This window comes from Acomys minous (genome assembly GCF_964271855.1).
Source record: "Acomys minous genome assembly, chromosome: 11".
Lineage (NCBI taxonomy): Eukaryota > Metazoa > Chordata > Mammalia > Rodentia > Muridae > Acomys > Acomys minous.
In genome coordinates, this window is record NC_140492.1 from 69,806,972 (window position 1) to 69,827,654 (window position 20,683).

The window sequence follows — 20,683 nt, forward strand, 5'->3', positions numbered from 1 at the left end:
CTGCCTCTCAGTCCAAAGACACAGTCCCCACTGTGAGGAAGTTAGAACGGCTGGTCCCACCTCAGTCACAGGCAGGAGGCACAGCGGTGTGAGGAAGGCCTGCTGGTGCAAGGATCTCTTTCTCCACTCACACACTCCAGGATCCGAGGTCCTGGGCAGAGTGCAGATAGTTCTTTCTCTGCCTGTTAACCTCATCAGACAAGCGTCACAGGTGCCCAGAGGCTAAAGGTGCCTCACAGGTGTGCCTGGAGGCTGAGTCCCCAGGTGATGTGAGAGCTGGTGAAGCTGACAATGAACACTGACCATCACAGAGACCCGAGGAGAAAACCTCAAACATCTCAATACACATAGAAAATCACCTGGTAAAACACAACACCTTTTCATAGCCAAATAACCAATCTGAGCAGAACTTTCTTAAGAGAAGTTATCTATGAATATCCTACAATAAACACCATATAGATAGCAAAGTACCTGCCACATTTCCTTTAAATCAGAAGGAGGATGGAAGGCCCACCACCGTGGCTTCTGCTCAGTAGCGTACTAGAGCGCCCAGACATCTAAGAACAAGGTGAAAGACTGGACTGTCAGAAGCCCCAAACTGTTACTATTCTTAGAAAGCATTACTGTTATAAAATATGTAGAAATAATTTGAATTGAAAAAGAATTTAGTTGATTGCTAGGTGCAAACCAGTATAAATAATTCCTGGTATTTCAATGCCAACAACAAAAATGTCCCAGGCACGTGTGTAGTGGTGCACGCCTTTATGATCACAGCACTCTAGAGGCAGAGGCAGGACCTCTGTGAGACCAAGGCCAGCCTGCTCTACATACCAAGTTCCAGGCTAGCCAGGGCCACAAGCCAGCTTGTGGTGTTGCACACCTTTAATCCCAACACTCGGGAGGGGGAGGCAGAGAGATCTCTGTGAGTTCGAGGCCACCCTGGTGTAGAGTGAGTTCCAGGATGGCCAAAGCTACACAAAGAAGAAAAAAAAGAAAAAGAAAAAAGAAAAAAAAAACCCTGTCTAAAACAAAACAAAACAAAACAACAAAGCAAGCCTTATAGAAATGTTATAATACCTTACCAAGAGACACAAAACACATTGTAAAAGGCAAATCTTTTTGAATGTGAGGAATCTACCCAGAGCTGTCGATTCTCCCTGCACTGATGCAATTCAATGTCTTTTACAATCAAAGCTCCGGAAAGTCTTTAAAGAAACTTGGTATTGTGGTCCCTAAGTGATGCAGGGCTGGTTAGAGGCAGGAAGCTGCTGGAGGACTATGAAGAAAGGGAGGGGTTTCTTAGTTAGTGATTGATGGGAAGGCCCCGCTCACTGTGGGTGAAGCCATCCCTAGACTAGTCATCCTGGGTGCTATAAGAAAGCAGGCTGAGCAAGCCAGTAAGCAGCACCCTCCATGCCCTCTGCATCAGCTCCTGCCTCCAAGTTCCTGCCCTGTTTGAGTTCCTGTCCTGACCTCCTTCAGAGATGAACAGCTATGTGGAAATGTAAGCTAAATAAAGCCTTTCCTCAAGTTTTTGTGGTCCTGGCATTTTATCACGGCAACAGTAACCTTGACTTAGAGGGCCAGTGAGAGGGTTCAGTGGGTAAATGTGCCACCTAAAAACTGATGACCTGGGTTCAATCCCTAGATCGCACAGTAGAACAAGAGAAGTGACTCTTGAAGGTTGTCCTCTGGCTTTGCCATGTGTACTGTGGCACACTAGTGTGTGTATACATACATATGTATGTGTATGTATACAACACATATACAATGATAATAATATTCTTAAAGACCAGTAGGGAAAATATCATAAAATACCATAAATATGAGCCATTTAGCATCATGTAAGGAAGAAGATATAAGCCTTTTTCTTGATCAGCCTACAGATAGATTAAGGCCTAAAATATAAAATGTTAAACTACAAAAGCTAGAAGGGACACCTTTTGTGTCATTAAAACAGGACCGGAAATAACATCACAAGCTTAAACCTTAGAAGACGGATAAATCAAAACACAAGTAAAAGTCGTGTTAAAGAGGCCCCAAAGCAGAACGAAGAAGTGAAGCACACGGTCAGCAGAGAACAAGGGTGCAGAAACCACACAGACTGAGAGGGCAAAGGATAGCAGGAAAACGGCACCCACGTGAATACCCACAAGTGACGGCACTCATGTGAATACCCACAAGTGACATCATTATACCATCGGGGGAAAACACATGCTAAGTATATGCATTAGTAGAAATGCTTTTCCATTGGTTAAAAAAATAGGAATCATTGAGGCTGTGGGCAAATGACATACACCAGAAGTACTGCTGAGGACAAAGACAGGTGGGGGTGGGGGCTCGCGACACTAGAGACATCAGCACTAAGCTGCTCTAACAGGTGCAGCCAACCTGAGGTGCACAGGCCATGCTTGCCCCAGGAAACCTGTGATGCAGTCTGGTACACATTTAGAAGTCATGTGACGTGGAAGGCCACACCTGGGCGAGTCCATCTCCAGAAGGAAGATGTATGAACATATGCACAAGACCGCACACTTGCAGCTCTGATAATAATAGCAAAAAATCCCGGAAGCCTCTAAACACGTTTAAAAATAGAGAAGAAGCAGACTGGCAGATTTCTTTTGGTAGACAACTCTATCATCTTTAAGATGGACCAGGCAGACTTGAATTAGCATCAGCTAATTAACAACTAGAAAGAGGGCTGGAGAGATGGGTCAGAGTTAAGAGCACTATCTGTTCTTCCAAAGGTCATGAGGTCAACGCCCAGCAACCACATGGTGGCTCACAATCATCTATGACGAGTTCTGGTGCCCTCTTCTGGCATGCAGGTGAACATGCAAGCAAAATCCTATATACTTAATAAATAAACAAATCCGTCTTTAAAAAAAATAGAGGACTGCTCTTCCAGAAGACATGAGTTCAAATCTTAGCACCCACATGGCAGCAGACAACTGTCTGTAAGTCCAGAACCTGACACCCTCACACAGACATACAAGCAGGCAAACTACCAATGCACATAAAAAAAAACAATTAAAACAACAAAACTAGAAAGAGTTTTCAGCAATAGGACATCTTCCTTCTGACATCATTAATACAAATTTTAAGGCATATAAAACTATCATCTACTTTATACGCATAAACTATGGGCTGAAGGGTAAACACTACACCAAGCATTTGGTTGATGGTGACCTCATAGGAAAAGGGCAGCCAAAGGTGCTTTATCTTTAAAATAGGTAAGGATGCCGAAACTGACATTAAATTGTTGGGCACGTGTGGAGTTGATACTGTGCACATTCCTAAGTACCTGAAATACTTCATAATTCAACATTTTTAAAGTATGGAGGCAACTCAGGAAGTGGAAGCAGAAAACACAGGTTACTGTCTGCTAAGAGCAAAAGCAATGAAGGTTCAGTGTTACCTTTGGATTTTAAATGGGAAATGTGCTCGCCTCATAATGAGCATGTACACACACACACACACACACACACACACACACACAGTCTCTGTCTGTTTCTGTCTCTCTCTCTCACTCACTCAGAAGAAAACAGGTAAGAAAGTCAAGGCAAAGAGCATGCTGACGCTGCTGGGTTATTTAGCTTTCTGCACTCTTAACCATCGCTGTCTGCATCAGGAGCCTGCTGACTTCCCTTTCCCAGGCTGACTTTGCTAGTCAGAATTTCTATAAAACCGGAACCATCGCAGGGATGGTCGAGCACTTCTGAAAGCTGACTGTAACGACGACTCCACCCTGGGTACCAGCACTTCTGATGCACCAGCTTCTGCCAGGAACTTCACTCCTGGGTCTCCCTATGCCCACCCGGAAGGGAGAGACCGCAGCAAAGTCCCCTTGTCCTGTGCATGCAGCTGGCCTCACCTGAATGGTTTCCTCCAGACGGTAGCACTCGAGGACTTGCAGTGTCTCTATGACGTGGTCAGGGTTGAACTGACACAGCAGGTCAATGAATTGCTCTGTAACATGAGGCGGTATCTGCAGCAGTTCCTGACTGACATGAACACCTTCCCTGAAAGCAAAGGCAAGAGAGTCCTGAGTAAAAAGCTCTATGGAGGCACACCCATAGTCAAAGGCTGCAGATAGCACACACCATGTTAAAACAAGGTAATCTTTTGTGAGATAAAAATGCCCACTGTGTTCTGAATAATCAGTTGAAATACACTATACAAAACGTTAAGGTATGTATGGCACAGGTCTCAGCTCACAGGGATAATTAGCAAAAGTTACACTTCCTCCTAAAAGCAGTAAGAGCCAATTCAGCGTAAATAATGAGAACTAGAGCTGCTCCCCTAGCGAATGGCCTCCAGGCTCAGCCAGCGGGCCCCCAGCACACTCCCCCGCCCAAGCGCGACCACACCACTGCACTGGCTACTTTTTCATTAGCTCATCACAGGCTATGGTCCTTTGGGAAGTGAACTGAGAAAATGCCCCCATGAGACTGGCCTGTGGGGCACTTTCTTGAATAATGATTCATGTGGTGGGCCTTGTCACCCTGGCTGATGGTCCTGCGTCCTATAATAAAGCAAGCTGACACTCTGCCAGAACAGCCTGACTCCTACAACCTTCTCACCTCATCCTCATCAGACTCCTCACCAGGGAAGCTTCTCTTTATAACAAACAGAGACCACCACAGAAAATGACAAATGGACACAATGCAGAGACCAAAGGATGGTAGGGGGCCCAGCCCCGATGGATACAAGTACATCACAGCTTCTGCATCAATGGCTCAGGGAACATTATGGATAGGGGGCAGAAAGACTGTAGAAGCCAAGATATCAGGCGTCTCCTGTGAAACAATCCCTCTTAGAGCATAAACAAGGCTGCAGCAGTGGAACAAGGGGCACATTAGTGTGGAAGGGAACTTTACACAAGGCACTACTCCAGACAAAGAAGGAGAAGGAGAGCTAGCCTTTCCCTAGGATGGTTCCCTTACTGGTTGTATTATATATGCATGCATGTGCACGCACGTGTGCACACACACACACAGTTATATGTATGTAATAAATATAATTAAAGAAAAAGAGGCTATCCAGTGTCAGGCCTTAAGTCAACAATTAATAAATGGGACGTCATGAGACTGAGAAGCTTCTGTAAGGCAGGAGACACTGTCAAGAGAACAAAGTGACAGCCTACAGATTAGGAAAAGATCTTCACCAACTCTTCATCTGACAAAGGTCTAATATCCAAAATATATAAGGAACTCAGTAAATTAAACACCACCAAACCAAATAATCCAATTAAGAAATGGGGCTCAGAACTAAACAGAGAATTCTCAACAGAGGAATATCGAATGGCTGAGAAACACTTAAAGAAATGCTCAACATCTTTAGTCATCAGAGAAATGCAAATCAAAACAACTCTGAGATTCCATCTTACACCCATCAGAATGGCTAAAATAAAAAATTCAAGTGACACCACATGCTGGTGAGGATGTGGAGAGAGAGGGGAACACTCCTTCATTGCTGGTGGGATTGCAAACTAGTACAGCCACTTTGGAAATCTATCTGGTGCTATCTCAGAAAACTGAGAATAAGGCTTCCTCAGACCCAGCTATTCCACTCCTTGGAAAAAACCCAGAAGACGTCCATCACACAACAAGGACATATGTTCAACCATGTTCATAGTGGCTTTATTCATAGTAGCCAGAACATGGAAACAGCCTAAATGTCCCTCAGTAGAAGAATGGATAAAGAAACTGTGGTACATTTACACTTTGGAATTCTACTCAGCTATTAAAAACAAGGCATTCCCGAAATTTGTGGGCAAATGGATTGAACTAGAAATGATCATAATGAGTGAGTTAACCCAGAAGCAGAAAGACTCAAATGGTATATACTCACTTATATCTGCACACTAGCCCAAGGGGCATGTCACATGAAAGTCTTCACTTACCAGGAAAGTGGGGCAGAGGGGAGGACATCCTATTGGGACTTTTGGTGAGAGAAGCATGGGAGAATAGGGAAATAGAAAGATCCAGAGGGTCCTAGAAACCTACAAGAAGAACATTATGACAGGCAGATCTGGGCTTGAGGGTCCTGCTCAAACTATGGCACCAACCAAGGACAATATGTGCAGTAAACTTTGAACCTCTACCCAGATCTAGCCAATGGACTGGACATTCTCCACAGTTGAGTGGAGAGTGGGGACTGACTTTCACACGAACTCTGGTGCCCCATATCTGACCACATTCCTTGGATGGGGAGGCCTGGTGGCACCCAGTGGAAGGACAGCGGGCTACCAAGAAGAGACTTGATACCCTATGAGCATATAGAGGGGGAGGAGGTCCCCCTCAGTCACAGTCATAGAGAAGGGGAATAAGGGGATAATGGGAGGGAGGGAAGAATGGGAGAATACAAGGGATGGGATAACAATTGAGATGTAATATGAATAAATTAATTTTTAAAAGATAAGGAAAAAAGAAAAAGAGGCTATCAACTTGCAAGGGAAGGCATGAGGGGTTTGAAGGGAGGGAGAAGTGATGTAATTCTATTTCAATTAAAAACATTAAAAAATTAAACTTAAATACTTGTAAAAAGCAGGCCGAGAAAGCTATGGAGAGCAAGCCAGTAAGTAGCATCCTCCATGACCTCTGTATCAGCCCCTGCCTCTGGGTTCCTGCCGTGAGTTGCTGCGCTGACTTGCCTGGATGGTGGGCTACAGCTTTAAGCTAACTTGTACTAGAAGATTTAAGCGCCGATTTGATGCTATTCTTTTACTCTTGCTTGCTATATGCTTAATAAACTTACTCATTCAAACCCAAGAGCACAGCCGTCACAAGTCACCGCCTGAGCGTACAGGGCTGGTGTGGAAGGGCTCGTCTGCTCCCTCTCTGCACTAAAACTGGCTCTGCAGAGAGGCTTCCCAACCTCCCTCAGCACTTGCTTTAACCACCTGGAGTGGCTACGCTAACTGAGTCTGTCTGCTTGGAAACCCTCGCCAGTCCTTAGAGGTGGTGGCAAGCCAATGGCTACCACTTATGCTCAGGCTGAGGACTCAACTATATCTCCCAGTGCAAATTTTAATACACAGATGCAGACTTGTTTTTTCAGCAGCTTTTGCTCAGGTCAACTTGTTTCACACAGCCTTACGGCTGAAGTTTCAATCTGCCTGAAAATAAGACCTTGCCACAGATGTTACTGGTAGCAGAGATGAGACCTATAAAATCTATATGGAACTGGAAAACAGTATTCTGAGATCAAAATCTGGTCCTCACGCTTTTGTGACAAGTGTCTTATCTACTGAGCCACCTTCCAACCCTCCAAGTCTTAATGAAATTTGTTATGGCTATGATATTCATGAAAAGGGGTACGTGTTGTCTATCCTGCATGGACAAGAGTATGCACTTCATAAGCTACCTGCAGGAAGCTATTGGTTCTCACTATGAAGGACACTGAAAACTGCCCCCTGCTTCCATCAGGAGAATGAGACAGAGACAGACACTGCAAAATACACAAAGAAAGAATTGGTCCAAACCACATCTGGTACAGACACTATTTGGGCCAGTCCAGTGCTGTGCACACTAAATTTAAAACCCGTGGGAAAGGGAGGGCCAAACACACAAACGGCCCACAGGTCACTAAACCAATGATTCCAAAGCTCTATTAAATATGATGGTGCAAGCCCTGCAGTCACCCTCATCTCGCACATTCTCCTGAAGCCCAGAAAGGGGCAGCTCAGCACGCACACCTACACTGCTGCATCTTCCAGGTTCAGGTGTCATTCCTGTTCCCAGGCGACAGACCAGAGGCAGTTTTGTGACACTACCACAGAGACTTCCGTTAAAAACCTCCCTGAAATAGTCTGGGAAGTGATGCTGGGGCAGACTCCTACGCCCTGTCACTGTGAGCACGTGCCGATGTGCCAGCAGACACCCAGCTTCTGGCCTGCTGTGTACGAAGCAGAGAAACAAAGAACAAACTCAAAGGCCAATGATTCTTAGTTCTGCCCGAGATCGTAAGGCAGCGCAAGCTGGAGAGATGGGCGGGAAGACAGCGTGTGGGTTCCTACGTTTCTGAGTTTACCTGCAGGAGGCTCACATTGAGAACTGCCCCCACTCCCACTTTACCAGGAGAAGGGGAGAGACGGACACGGCAAAATACCGCAATGTGCTCTTCCCAACCAGGCCCCCATGATGGACAGAACCATGTCACACTCACTCTGCTCATGACGCGCTGTGAGACAGTGAGCTTCTGCAGCTGGAGTTCTTGACTTCCTATCGCTGCTGGGAAAGCAGCACACTTGCTCCGGAGGGGGTGCACGGGCTGGGGCTTGGCCAGCGCTTAACTGACCCCCAAGAAGCACAATGGCCAACTCAAGCCTTCCTGCCTAACATATGGTGCTGGGAGAGAAGGCTGGTGCTCCGTGAAGACGCCAAGGACAGGAGCTCAAAGACTGAAAGCCTACTGAGGATCAGTGTGCCTGCCATGCGACCTCCCACCACATCAACAGGCCATGTCACAGAAATGAGATAACACAGGGAAACTAGCATCTCAAACTCTCCTCAAGAAGCAGTCTCTAGGGAAGCCCAAAGGTGGGGGTACAGGGGGGATTTCCAACCTCAGACATCAAGCAAACCCTCAACAGTGACTCTTAGCCAGATGAACATAAGACCCCAAATTTTTTTATTAATTTATTCAGATTACAACTAAATTGTTCTCCCATCACTCGTATCCTCCCGTTCCTCCTACCCCCCCCCACCCTATTACCCTCCCTTAGGTCCATGACTGAGGGGGATCTCCTCCCCCACTTTATGAAGACCCCAATTTTGAAGGTCTATTTACTCCAGTTTCTTTTACATAGAGATGCCCAACTTTCATCCCAAAATTACAAGACGAAGAGGCCAAAGCAATGCAGTCTGAAAAGATGCAGCAAGCAACAGAAGCAGACCTGGACAGCAGAGATGCTGGAGTGTGCAACAACTAACACGCTGAGAGTGCTGAGAAGAAACACACTCTAAGAAACAAAACCCTAGAGAGAGAAAAATAACACAGAAATGACAAATGCCTTCAATGTGCTTATCAGCAGCCTAGACACAGCTGAGGACAGAGTCTGCAGCTTCTCTTGATGCCCACAGACATGTCCAAAACTAAAAGACAAAAAAAAAAAAAAAGCAGAACAGAATATTCAAGGTTTATAGTAAGGCCTTAAAGAATAAATATGCATGATGGAACTGTGAGAAGGAAAAGGAACGTAGGAAAAGAAATAAATAGTAACTGAATTTTCCAAAATTAAAAATACACAGTAAACCATAGATCTGAGAAGGGTAAAGAATACCAAGAAGAGCTGGGCACGGTAGCTCACACCTGTGGTCCCAGCACTTGGGAGGCGGAGGCAGGCGGATCTCTGTGAGTTCGAGGCCAGCCTGGTCTACAAAGCAAATCGGGACAGCCAGGGCTACACAAAGAAATTCTGTCTCAAACAAAACACAACACAACAAAAATACCAAGAAAACAAAAATACCAAGAAAATGAATGCTTAAACAACAAACAAACAACCCCACAGAGGGCTTCAGACCCACATAGTGGAGGGGAGGCCAGAGAAAAAAACTAAGAGGCATGGGTGGGGACAGCAGAGCAGAGACAGGAAGTTCGTTTAAACCTCTTCAAACACCATGCAAGCCAAGTGGGAACAGTATTTAATGTGCTGGAGGGAAAAGCAAAAGCAGCAACTGAAAATCCTGTAATTCAGCAAAATTGCCTCTTAAAAGTTGAAAGGGAACTATTTTCTCAGACAAAGAAAAATTGAAAGAATATGTTGCTGACACATCTGCTCTACAAGAAATGCTGAAGGTAGCTCTTCACAAAGCAGGGCAGACACAGGTCAGAGCCCGCATCTATAAAGATAGAGCGCTGGGGACAGGACGCAGTCTATCAGACAGCACTCGACTCAGAAGAGCGATGGCCCAGGCAGCACAAGTCAGTGAGCAGAGCATGGCGTGAATTGAGTGGTGGCAGGAAGGAACAAGCGGGCAGGCTTCTGACGCCCGCAGGCTGCATGGTGCTGTGTGTAATCAGACTCGGATCACTGTAAAGGGACCTTGCTAAATAAAGGGCGGCCACCAGAATGGGGTTTTCTTTTTTTAAATAGTGTTGTTTCCAATGATGTACTAACTCTTATGTGTGTTTGTATATTTGGGAGTGGAGGTGGCCAGAGGGCGGACGACCTACAGGAATCTCTCCTTCCACCACATCAGCTCTAGGGACTGAACTCAGGGTGTCAGTCTTGAGAGCAAGGGCTCGCCACACCCACGTTCTCCTCTGATCAATGTGCACGGCTAACGTGAATCGTTCTGGGTCTCTGGTTTTTCACCATGTTGTTGTGCTTGACAGTTTTGATTCAATTAGACTCACAAGTGTTTAACTGGCCAACTTCCCCATTTCCTATTTAGAATGGCTTTCCCTGTTATGAATGCTAAGATGGATGGTTTTCTATCAATCATCTTAAAAAATATTTTCTAAAACAGAAATCAAATCCGATGAAGAAATCTTTATAGCTTTACTTACACGTAGGTGAGCTGTACTCAAGAAGCAGTGTGGAAGAAAGAGGGTGTGGACTCACGACACGGGGGGGGGGGGGGGGGGGGGGAATGGCAGTGCATCCTCCAAGCTGCTCAGGCCTGCTAAGGGGGGAACAGAAAGGAGGAACAAGAGAAGGAAGCCATGAGGCGGGACAGATGGACCAAGTCACATCGGGACCAGCCTGTATGTACAAGAGTTGGGGTTTTGCTGTGGGTGGTGGGAGCCGAAAGAACTTAAAGAAAGGGGGTGACAGTTGCCGTCCTTTGCTCAATAAGGGTGGAAGGCTGCACGGAAGAGAGGGTGTGTACACAAGAGAAATGGGAGGGGCAAGTTTGTAGATTTCGACTACTTACTTTGCCATGTTCTCTTACCAGGTGGTCCAGGCTGGTCTCCAATGTGTGGACTCAGGTTAGCTTCATCCCCAGCCCCCAGAGTAGCCCTCACTACAGATAGGTACCATCATGCCTGGCTTGTAGATTTTAAGGACTGCCTGATTGTGTGTGGTGTAACTGAGAAGTGTAACGGCAGTGGGTCACTGCCCGCATGTCAGTCTGTCCCTTCTGGGAGAGAGTAAGTTCTTTGATGCCAGGGCTCTGCTGTTGTCAGCATGTGATCTCCCACGCCAGTCCCCATGCTCAAAGGGCCTCAGGTGAAATTACTAAATGATATGAGAGGTTGATAAAGTCGTTTGCTAAGGAAATAAATAGAAAGGTTTGAGTTAGGAAATGAGTAACCATAGTAATCTGTAAGTACTGAACACAGAAATAATGTACATAGGCTACACACATGGCGGGGATGGGAGCAGAGCGAGAAAGGGATGATACAACAATTAAAATGTGGAATCTGGGCTTCTGGCAACAAAGCAGCAAAGGGAGCCAAGGCTGGCCATGGTGACAACCATGCTGAGTCCCCACTGGGGACTCATGACAGAGGACTCAATTTTTATATGGAAAAGCTCAAGAGCATCTATTATGTTCTAACTTTTATTTTGATTTTGAGATGCCCATTTCAACATTGAGAATTGGTGTCTTAAGATGTCCCTTCAAAGACACCCACAGAAATACTGACAGTCCCAATGATAACCATTTTCATAATCTATATTTGGCTTCTTGGCAAAGTAATTCATGCTCAGTTTTTACTTTATCTTGATTGAAGACTTAAAAATACGATATGCCATTTGATGTGAGAGTCTGCCTACCAGAAAAGCTCTATTATATATCTCAGAGCCCTCAAAGATATTAACAGAAGCCAAATGAACGTTTACAGGAAAGCCACCTGGGGAGGAGCTTTGCCCGTAAGTTCTCTAGCACATTCTCTATGCTCCACATGGCTCGTGTCCTCACAGAGGCCACAGCGTCCTTCTGGGGAATCCTTCACGCGTGCCTTCCGCACAGACGCTGCTGGTCTGTCAGGAGTCCTGCAGGGACCTGTGGACAGCAGAAGTTGGGGCGGGGAAGTAGGCTCAGGGTAGCACCTGGCAGGCAGGGGAGGGGAACAGGAGAGGATACAGACCTTCTCTCCCAGGCGGACGCTGCCATGCAGAAAAGCACTTGTTTCTGGAGGACTACCCCCCCCATTTCATCTTTCCAAGTACAGATGCTGTGTGACACTAATGTCTTTGTGGGTCATTTACGTCTGCTGACAAAATTGCTATATAACAAAGATAACTTGAAGGATTTGGTTAAAGAAAGAAAGATATAACCAAAAAAAAAAAAAGCCGGGTGCGGTGGTGGCAAGACTTTAATCCCAGCAGGAAGGCGGATCTCTGTGAGTTCAAGGCCAGCCTGGTCTATAGAGTGAGTTCCGGGATAGCCAAGGCTACACAGAGAAAACTCTGATTTGAAAAACAAAAAAATGGTAAAAAAAGAAAGAAAGAAAGATATAAATTTCAGTTAGAAAATGTGTTCCTTTAAAATGCTGTTAACAGAATACTCCAACTAAAAACAACTCCAAGTAGTGTTAAGTCAAATATGTATAAGATGTGTGTGTGTGTGTGTGTGTGTGTGTGTGTGTCTGTGTGTCTGTGTAGATCCAATTAATTGGGCCAAAGGCTATTTTACTATGATACACAACAAGCAAGCTGCCCTCACCTCAAAATGTTTTATCTTCCCTATTTCGCAGAACGCTCGCATAGATAGGTATTTCATGGAAGAATGAGAGGGCTGAAGGTATTTGGGTTTTTAAAAAGTGTTTTTCTTTTCTTTTCTTTATGTAACAGTGCTCTGCCGGCATGTACACCTGCAGGCCAGAAGAGGGCATCTGATCACATCATAGATGGTTGTGAGCCACCATGTGGTTGCTGGGAACTGAACTCAGGACCTCTGGAAGAGCAGTCAGTGCTCTTAACCGCTGAGCCATCTCTCCAGCCCTTAAGTGTTTTCTTAAGAACAGGAAAGGAAGAAACAATGGCAAAACCATGCTATACCTGGCTGAGGCTAAGAGCTGCAGGACGGGGCAATCTGCCTATTGTGAAACTCTTTTGTTCCTGGCATTTCCTGTATTTCCCTAGTTCTCTACTTCTGATTAGCTCATGGCTGGGAAGGTTCTAGGCCATACCTAGGTTAGTCGGCAGGCACAGTGGGGGCCTCAGAGAACAGTATCCAAGGCAGGTGCCTGGAGTGCTGGGATACCCACCCTGGCTAGAGCACCCTCTCCTCAGCGGTGTGAGTCCAGAGCCACTAAAGAGGAAACAATCCCTCCAGCCCATCCTGAGCCTCCCTTAGCTGAAGTCATCACAGGAAGAGAAGGTTAAATCTGTCAACAGATGGGACAGACATTTGTCACATGCTGCTGTCTAATCTGGTTCTATAATAAACCACTGGCCATTCTAAAGACCAGAATTTGCCTGAGATCACTGTATGTTATTAAACCCCACTGAATTCCCCTCAATTAACTTAGTATCCCCATAAAAACTGTCTGCATTTCTCATTCTCTCCTTCCTGGGAATGGTGTATACATACATGTTTGCATATAGTGTTGAGCATACAAGCCCTGGAAAACCCTGCTGAAGACTGCTGGCACACCTCTGGGCACAGGGAGAAATCAAGCTGGTGCTGATCTGGAAGCTTCCTCCTTGCTGCCTAGTTTCCACAGTGCCAGAAGATGCCGTGCAGACCACTGGGAAGGAAAGGCATAAATGGCGTAAATACCCGGAAGTGAATTCTTTGAGCTGAAATAACGACCGTCACGGTAAGATAATGCCTATTGGTGCAGTATGGTTACAGGGTAAGCACCTGCTTTTAGCCTGGGTTTAAGGCCTATTGCACAGAAGGGGACTCATGCTTGACCAACTTCCTGTAGAGACCATAGACTCTAGAGGAAAAACTACTACTACTTTTGATAAACGGACAGAGCATCAAACTGCCTTCTAAACACTTAAGCTTATACTCAGATTAGTGCAGCTCTTGGCCCTCAGCAGAGAAGCTTTGCCTTTTGTTTGTGTCTTGCTTTGGTTGTTTTGGATGGTGGTTAATACAGAGGCTCACAAGAGATCAAAGGACAGAGAGTGAGCGGCTGCAGCGTGCGCTGCTGTAAACCGGACATGAGAGCCGCACCCAGAGGCTAAGGGAAACCTGAGGTCAGGGCAGGCTGCTGCAAAGGCTTCTGGACAGGACAGGACCCATGTACTCAGGGACTCACAGCAGCTCCAGGACCTGCACAAGATCAAACCAACTGCCATTCTAGTGTGGATGGGAAGGGCCCTGTGAGGCCCCACCCCCAGCTGAGGAGCTATTGGCAGTTGGTGGCTAATGACTGACAGCAGAGGGGCAACCAGTTCTCTCTGAGGGTGCAGACCCTGGTGTGTTGCCATGCTCCAGTGGCTGGCTGGCCGGACACCCAGGCACATGGAGGTAGAGTTACCTGGGTGTTATTACAAAACATCATGTCACACAGCAAACTGGCAAAGGAGAAGAACTGCCAGTCAGCCAGTCAACCCAAAGACCAACAAAATCATTGGTAACAGCAAACCACATTCAACAAAATTACTGAACACAAATGGCCTTAACTCACCAATTATAAGTTTAAGACTAATTGGCTTTAGAAAAAAAGGCGGGGGAAAGATCAATTATCTCCTATCTCCAAGGAGCTCATAATGGGGAAACACATTTTTAAAAACCTGAGTCAGGATGGGCAGTGTTGTCATCATCACATCCTTTAGTCCTAACTCTCAGGAGGCAGAGGCAGGAGGATCTCTGTGAGTTCGAGGCCCACCTGGTCTACAGAGAGTGTTTCAGGACAGCCAAGGCCACGCAGAGAGACCCTGTCTCAAAAGACAAGACCAAAAACCCTGAGTCAGAGCTTTGAAATTAACCTCCAAGCACATGAAAGCTGTAAACAAGTTGGCTTAGTGAGTCTCGGGTCTAAACTAGTCAGATGCAATCTGGAGGGACAACACGTTACAAATGTAGCAGTCCCCAGCGGACGGCAGGACTCATGCACCCGTCAATCCTGGAGCCCCAGGTTTCATGCCCATAGGTTCTGCGAGCCCAGTGGCATCATCTATACAGACAGCCCAAACAAGTATCTCAGTTACAGCACAGGCCAACTGGACTGAACATGGGCATAGAATGTTCCACTCGGTAGACAGGAACATACACTCTTCTTAGGGACACAGAATCTTCCTCAAATCTGATCACACTGTAGGTCACAAAGCAATCCTTACCATTTGTTAAGATGAAGGGTTGGCAAGATGGCTCAGTGGGTAAGGGTGCTTGCTGCCAAGCCTAATGACCCCAGCTAGAACTTTGGAATTCATGTGGCAGATGGAAAGAACTAATTTCCGTAAGTTGTCCTCTGACCTCTTACACATGTACCGTGGTATTCACATGACACACACACTAAATCTAAAATTTTAAAATGTTCCCATGCCCCCCAAAACCAAGTAGTTCTCTGTATCGCATCAGACTAGAGTGACAACATTAGTATATACAGACTGAATGACATACTTAAAAAAAAAAAAGAAAGAAAGAAAGAAAGAAAAAAGAAAAGGAGAGAGACTAGCCAGGCAGTAGTGGTGCACACTTTTAATCCCAGCACTTGGGAGGCAGAGGCAGGTGGGTCTCTGAGTTCAAGGCCAGCCTGATGGACAAAGCTAGTTACAGGACAACCAGAGCTACAGAGAGAAACCCTGGAGATGGAGAAGGAGGAGGAGAGGAGGGGGGGGGGGAGGGAGAGGGAACGCAAGCAACCTAATGATGTGCTTCACTATTCTAGACTAGTGGTTCTCAGCCTTCCTGATGCTGCAACCTTTTAATCTTTAATACAGTTCCTCATGTTGTGGTAACCCCCCAACCATAAATTTATTTTCATTGACACTTCATAACTGTAATTTTGCTACTGTTATGAACCATAATATAAATATCTGATATGCAGGGTATCTGATATCTGATCCCTGTAAAGAGCCATTGGTTCCCCCAAAGGGGTCTCGACCCACAGGTTAAGAACCTCTGCACTAGACACTGGAGAAGACAAATACACATTCAACAAAGGCAGAAAAGCAATACAATTTAGAATGGAAACCAATGAAATGGACATTAAGAGGACAACAAACAGAGTTGACTTTTAAAAAGAGGTGGCTCTTTGAAGTGACTAACAAATCCCTAGCAAAACTAAAGCAAGCAAAGAGAAGACTCACACTAGGAGTGAAGAGAGCTGTGACCACAGACTCATCGACATGCAGAAGACAAGGGAATACTTAGAGACGTATATCCCCCAAGGCTGAAAAACCTACAAGACGTATGTTCATTTCTTTTTTGTTTTGCTTCTTGAGACAGGGTTTCTCTGTGTAGCTGTGGCTATCCTGGACTCACTTTGTCCACCCAGCTGGCTTCAAACTCACAACAATCCTCCCACTTCTGCCTCCCGAGTGCTGAGACAACAGGCATGCACCACCACGCTTATTGAATATGTTAATTTCCAAGTGCATATAATTTGCCAAAAATTAAAACAGATGATATCAACAATTTACACAGACCCATAACAATGTGACTGAAGCAGAGACAAAAAGTTCCACACAGCAGCACTCAGGGAGGCAGAGGCAGGCGGATCACTGTGAGTTTGAAGCCAGCCTGGTCCACAAAGCGAGTCCAGGACAGCCAGGTCCAGATGACATCAGTCTGAATCCTACCAACTGCTAAGGAACATCTGTGACTAAGACTTCTGAATTGGTCACACAAACAGGAAGGAAAGGAACACTACAAAAGTCACTTTTAAGAGGTTGGGATTTCCACCAGCAAAACAAGACAAGGACACACATACACATCTCACACACACAAACAGAAAGCTACACGCGACAAACCTACATCCATGATTACACTAAGCAGAGAGCTACCGACAGCTTTTCCTCTACACACAGACCTGACAGACTTTTCAGAGAAGTTGTACTATACAAAATCAACATATAAAAAGCAGGAGCATGGTGGTGCACGCCTTTAATCCCAGCACTCGGGAGGCAGAGGCAGGCGGATCGCTGTGAGCTCCAGGCCAGCCTGGTCTACAAAGTGAGTCCAGGACAGCCAAGGCTACACAGAGAAACCCTGTCTTGAAAAACAAAAACAAAACAACAACAACAACAACAACAAAAAACTTTTGCACATCAAAACAAACGGACTGAGTGAAGAGACAGCGTACAGAAGGGGAGAGCTCTATCAGCTATATTTCTGCAGATGAGCCATGTCTAGAATATACAAAGAACTCAAACTGAGAACAAATAACCAATAAATATAGAGGAAAAGAGAGAAGAGCAAATAAAAGCCGCGTTGAGACTCTACGTTTCCCTGGTTAGAATGGCAATTGTCAGGACAAGGAACAGCAAATGCTGCAGAGGATGAGGATAAAAGACAAGCAGCTCACACTGCTGGGGGAGTATAAAGCACTTCTGCCACTGTGGGCGTTCCTCAGCAATAAACACTAAAAATATCCTCATGTGCACTGGATGGTTTTATGACAACTTGACACAAGCTAAAGTCATCTGAGAGGAGGGAACCTCAATTAAGAAAATGCTTCCATTAAGACTGAGCTGTAGGCAGCCCTGTAGGGCATTTTCTTAATTAGTGGTTGATGTGGGGAAGCTCAAACCATCCAGGGTGGTGGCATCCCTGGGCTGGTAGGCTGGGATTCTATAAGAAAGCAGGTCGAGCAAGCCAAGAGGGGCAAGCCAGTAAGCGCCACTCCCTGACCATAAGCTCCTGCCCTGCTTGAGTTCCTATGCTGACTTCCCTTGGTGATGAACAGTGATATGGAAATGTAAGTCAAATAAACCCATTCCACTCTAACCTGCTTTTTGGTCACGGTGTTTCATCGCAGCAGTAGAAGCCCTAAGACACCATGTGACCCCAAAACCTCCAAGCTAACGCACCACAGAGATGCTCATTTGCATCAGTGTTTATTGTAGCATATTCCCAATAGCTATGTGATGGAAGCAGACCAGGTGGCCATCTGCAGATGAACGGAGAAGGAAGCGTGCTTTATACGCACACTGGTATTTGTTCAGCACAAAGAAGAGCAAGTCGTATCATTTGCAGGAAAATGGATGCAATGGAGAGCATCACACTAAACAAATTAAGTCTTGGAAAGAAAAGTGTTGCATGTTTTCTCTTATTCCTGGGTTCTGGACTTAGCTGCATAAAATCATGTACATACAGATGAAGCAGACCTGTCCTGGGGACAGAGAGGCCAACGAAAGGAGAAGGAAGTGATTTGGTCATTGTGATTTGGTTATTTTTAGAGTAGCAACTGACAATCACATTGGATTTCCCTTCCCACACTACCAGGAAGCTAATATAAACTCAACATATGAGTGAGGGTTAGTAAACTGACAGGTGGGCTGGGAACTGGGGGTTTACCCCCCCACACACCCCAGGGCAGGCTGGGGAAACTAGGATAAATGGTGCTTCCTAAAGGGAGCAGTCCGTATGTAAGGGCTTTGTAACTTACACCAGTGGGAATTCATTGTACATGCTCGTGTACTAACAGAGCTAATCTACTGTTTGGGGGCTGGTGTCTTAGCTCCATTTTTTGTTCTTTCCACCCTTCCACGGGTGTATTACGAAAGGCAAAGCTTCTTAACATACCTTGGGTCAAGAAGACTCCTCAAAAATTTGAAAAGCAAAACCTGGTTCTGAATAGAAAAATAAAAAGTACAATTAAATATTGAATTTCCAAAGTTGTGCAATGCTGAAGAACTGCTCTAGATAGCCCTTAGAACTGCAGGTGCCAGTGTCTCCAGGGCCTCGCACAGCCCTCTGAGGACTCCCAGCAGTGCCAATCACTTCTCTTTTGAGTGCAGAAGGATACGTACAATCTGTTACCTCAGACGGACCCTGCTCCAGCAAGCTGGCCCCAGCGCAAGAGACTCAGTGGCAGCACTAGGACCTGGGCTCAGACTGCCTCAGCCTGACTCCCTGGCCTCTCGCCAGGACCTGCTGTGAGACCGGTTACTGGTGGGAGAGTTGGGAGAGGGGGCATTTAAGGTCCAAATTAACAACCACCTCCAAAACCCACTCAGAATCAATCATAACTGCAAAGTGTTAGCCATAGCACACCTTAAATCTAATTTCTACTTTCAACATTCATTAGCTATATGAGCACGTGACACTTAGTGTTCAGTTTCCTTATGTGGAAACCAAACCAGACCACTCCACTCCACTCAACCCCAGCTGTATCTTCCCTGCCTTTGTCAGAGTAGTGGCAATTAAATAAGCTAAAACTTCTTATACCACATAAATATAGTTTCTAAATTCTTAAAAAGCCTAAGAAAACTTCAAGGGTTTTTTCTATGTATTCAAATTTTTTCTGTATCAAGCAGGGGACATCCAAAGTAAAAGAGTACTATCATTTGGACTGCATTTTTAAAATCTATAAATAGGGTTGTAGCACAGAGATAGACTCCTTGCCGGCACCGCACGAAACCTAAAGCTGGATCTTACACTGAAAAGGGGCACATGGTGCACGCACGCACACACACATGTGCACACATTTATTCGTGTGTATATATACAAGCACATATGACAGCACAGAATTGCATGCTGGTTCTCTTAAAGACTGACCATGTACAGTCATTAGCCTCCCTCAACCCTCATGTCCTGTCCTCCCTGCGTGGCGGTACTTTGTTTTACCTGACTTTCCTCCTGGGTATAGCTTAATGTTCATTCCAAGGGTCCTGGGAACTTATTCTTCAGGAGCAAATTGTATTAAAAGTCAAGGAATTACATAGGATCTCTCTAGGGTTCATACAATCATTAAACCTTGGCAAAAATACGACTTCTTTAAAAGAACTGCAAAGGGCTCGACAAATACCCAAACGACAATCAGCAACCTTTTCTCATCCATTATACCCAACTGCTATTTATTGACTGATGACTGATATTCATTCCTCTGGCCTCTCTGTCTGCTAGTATGGGTGAGGGTGGAGGTGAGGGTGGAGGTGGAGCTGAGGGTGGAGGTGAGGGTGGAGGTGGAGGTGAGGGTGGAGGTGAGGGTGGGGGTGAGGGTGGAGGTGAGGGTGGAGGTGAGGGTGGAGGTGAGGGTGGAGCTGAGGATGGAGGTGAGGGGTGGGGGTGAGGGTGGAGGGGAGGGTGGAGGTGAGGGTGGGAGCTGAGGATGGAGGAGAGGGTGGGGGAGGGGGGGAGGTGGAGGTGGAGGGGAGGGGGAGGGTGGGGTGAGGGTGGAGGAGAGGGTGGAGGTGAGGGTGGGGGTGAGGGTGGAGGTGAGGGTGGAGGTGAGGGTGGAGGTGAGGGTGGAGCTGAGGAAGGAGGTGAGGGTGGGGGTGAGGGTGGAGGGGAGGGTGGAGGTGAGGGTGGAGCTGAGGATGGAGGTGAGGGTGGGGGTGAGGGTGGAGGGGAGGGTGGAGGGAGGGTGGAGCTGAGGGTGGGGTGAGGGAGGGGTGAGGGTGGAGGGTGAGGGTGGGGGTGAGGGTGGGGTGAGGGTGGAGGTGAGGGTGGAGCTGAGGGTGGAGGTGAGGTGGAGGGTGAGGGTGGAGGTGAGGGTGGGAGGTGAGGGTGGAGCTGAGGGTGGAGGTGAGGGTGGAGGTGAGGATGGAGGTGAGGGTGGAGGTGAGGGTGGGGGTGAGGGTGGAGGTGAGGGTGGAGGTGAGGGTGGAGGTGAGGGTGGAGGTGAGGGTGGGGTGAGGGGGGGGGTGGAGGTGAGGTGGAGG

General features: G+C 46.4%; 1 protein-coding gene across 2 annotated transcripts in view; it reads right to left on the reverse strand.

Moving 5' to 3' along the window:
• Positions 1 to 20,683, reverse strand: part of VPS8 (VPS8 subunit of CORVET complex) — a 215,049-nt gene that overhangs the window by 67,443 nt on the left and 126,923 nt on the right. For both annotated transcript variants that reach the window (XM_084801736.1, XM_084801735.1), the window contains 2 exons: positions 18,603 to 18,649; positions 3,875 to 4,022 (listed from right to left, as the gene is read on the reverse strand). In XM_084801736.1, coding sequence (XP_084657862.1) covers positions 3,875 to 4,022; positions 18,603 to 18,649 — 195 coding nt within the window. The remainder of the gene's footprint in view (positions 1 to 3,874; positions 4,023 to 18,602; positions 18,650 to 20,683) is intronic.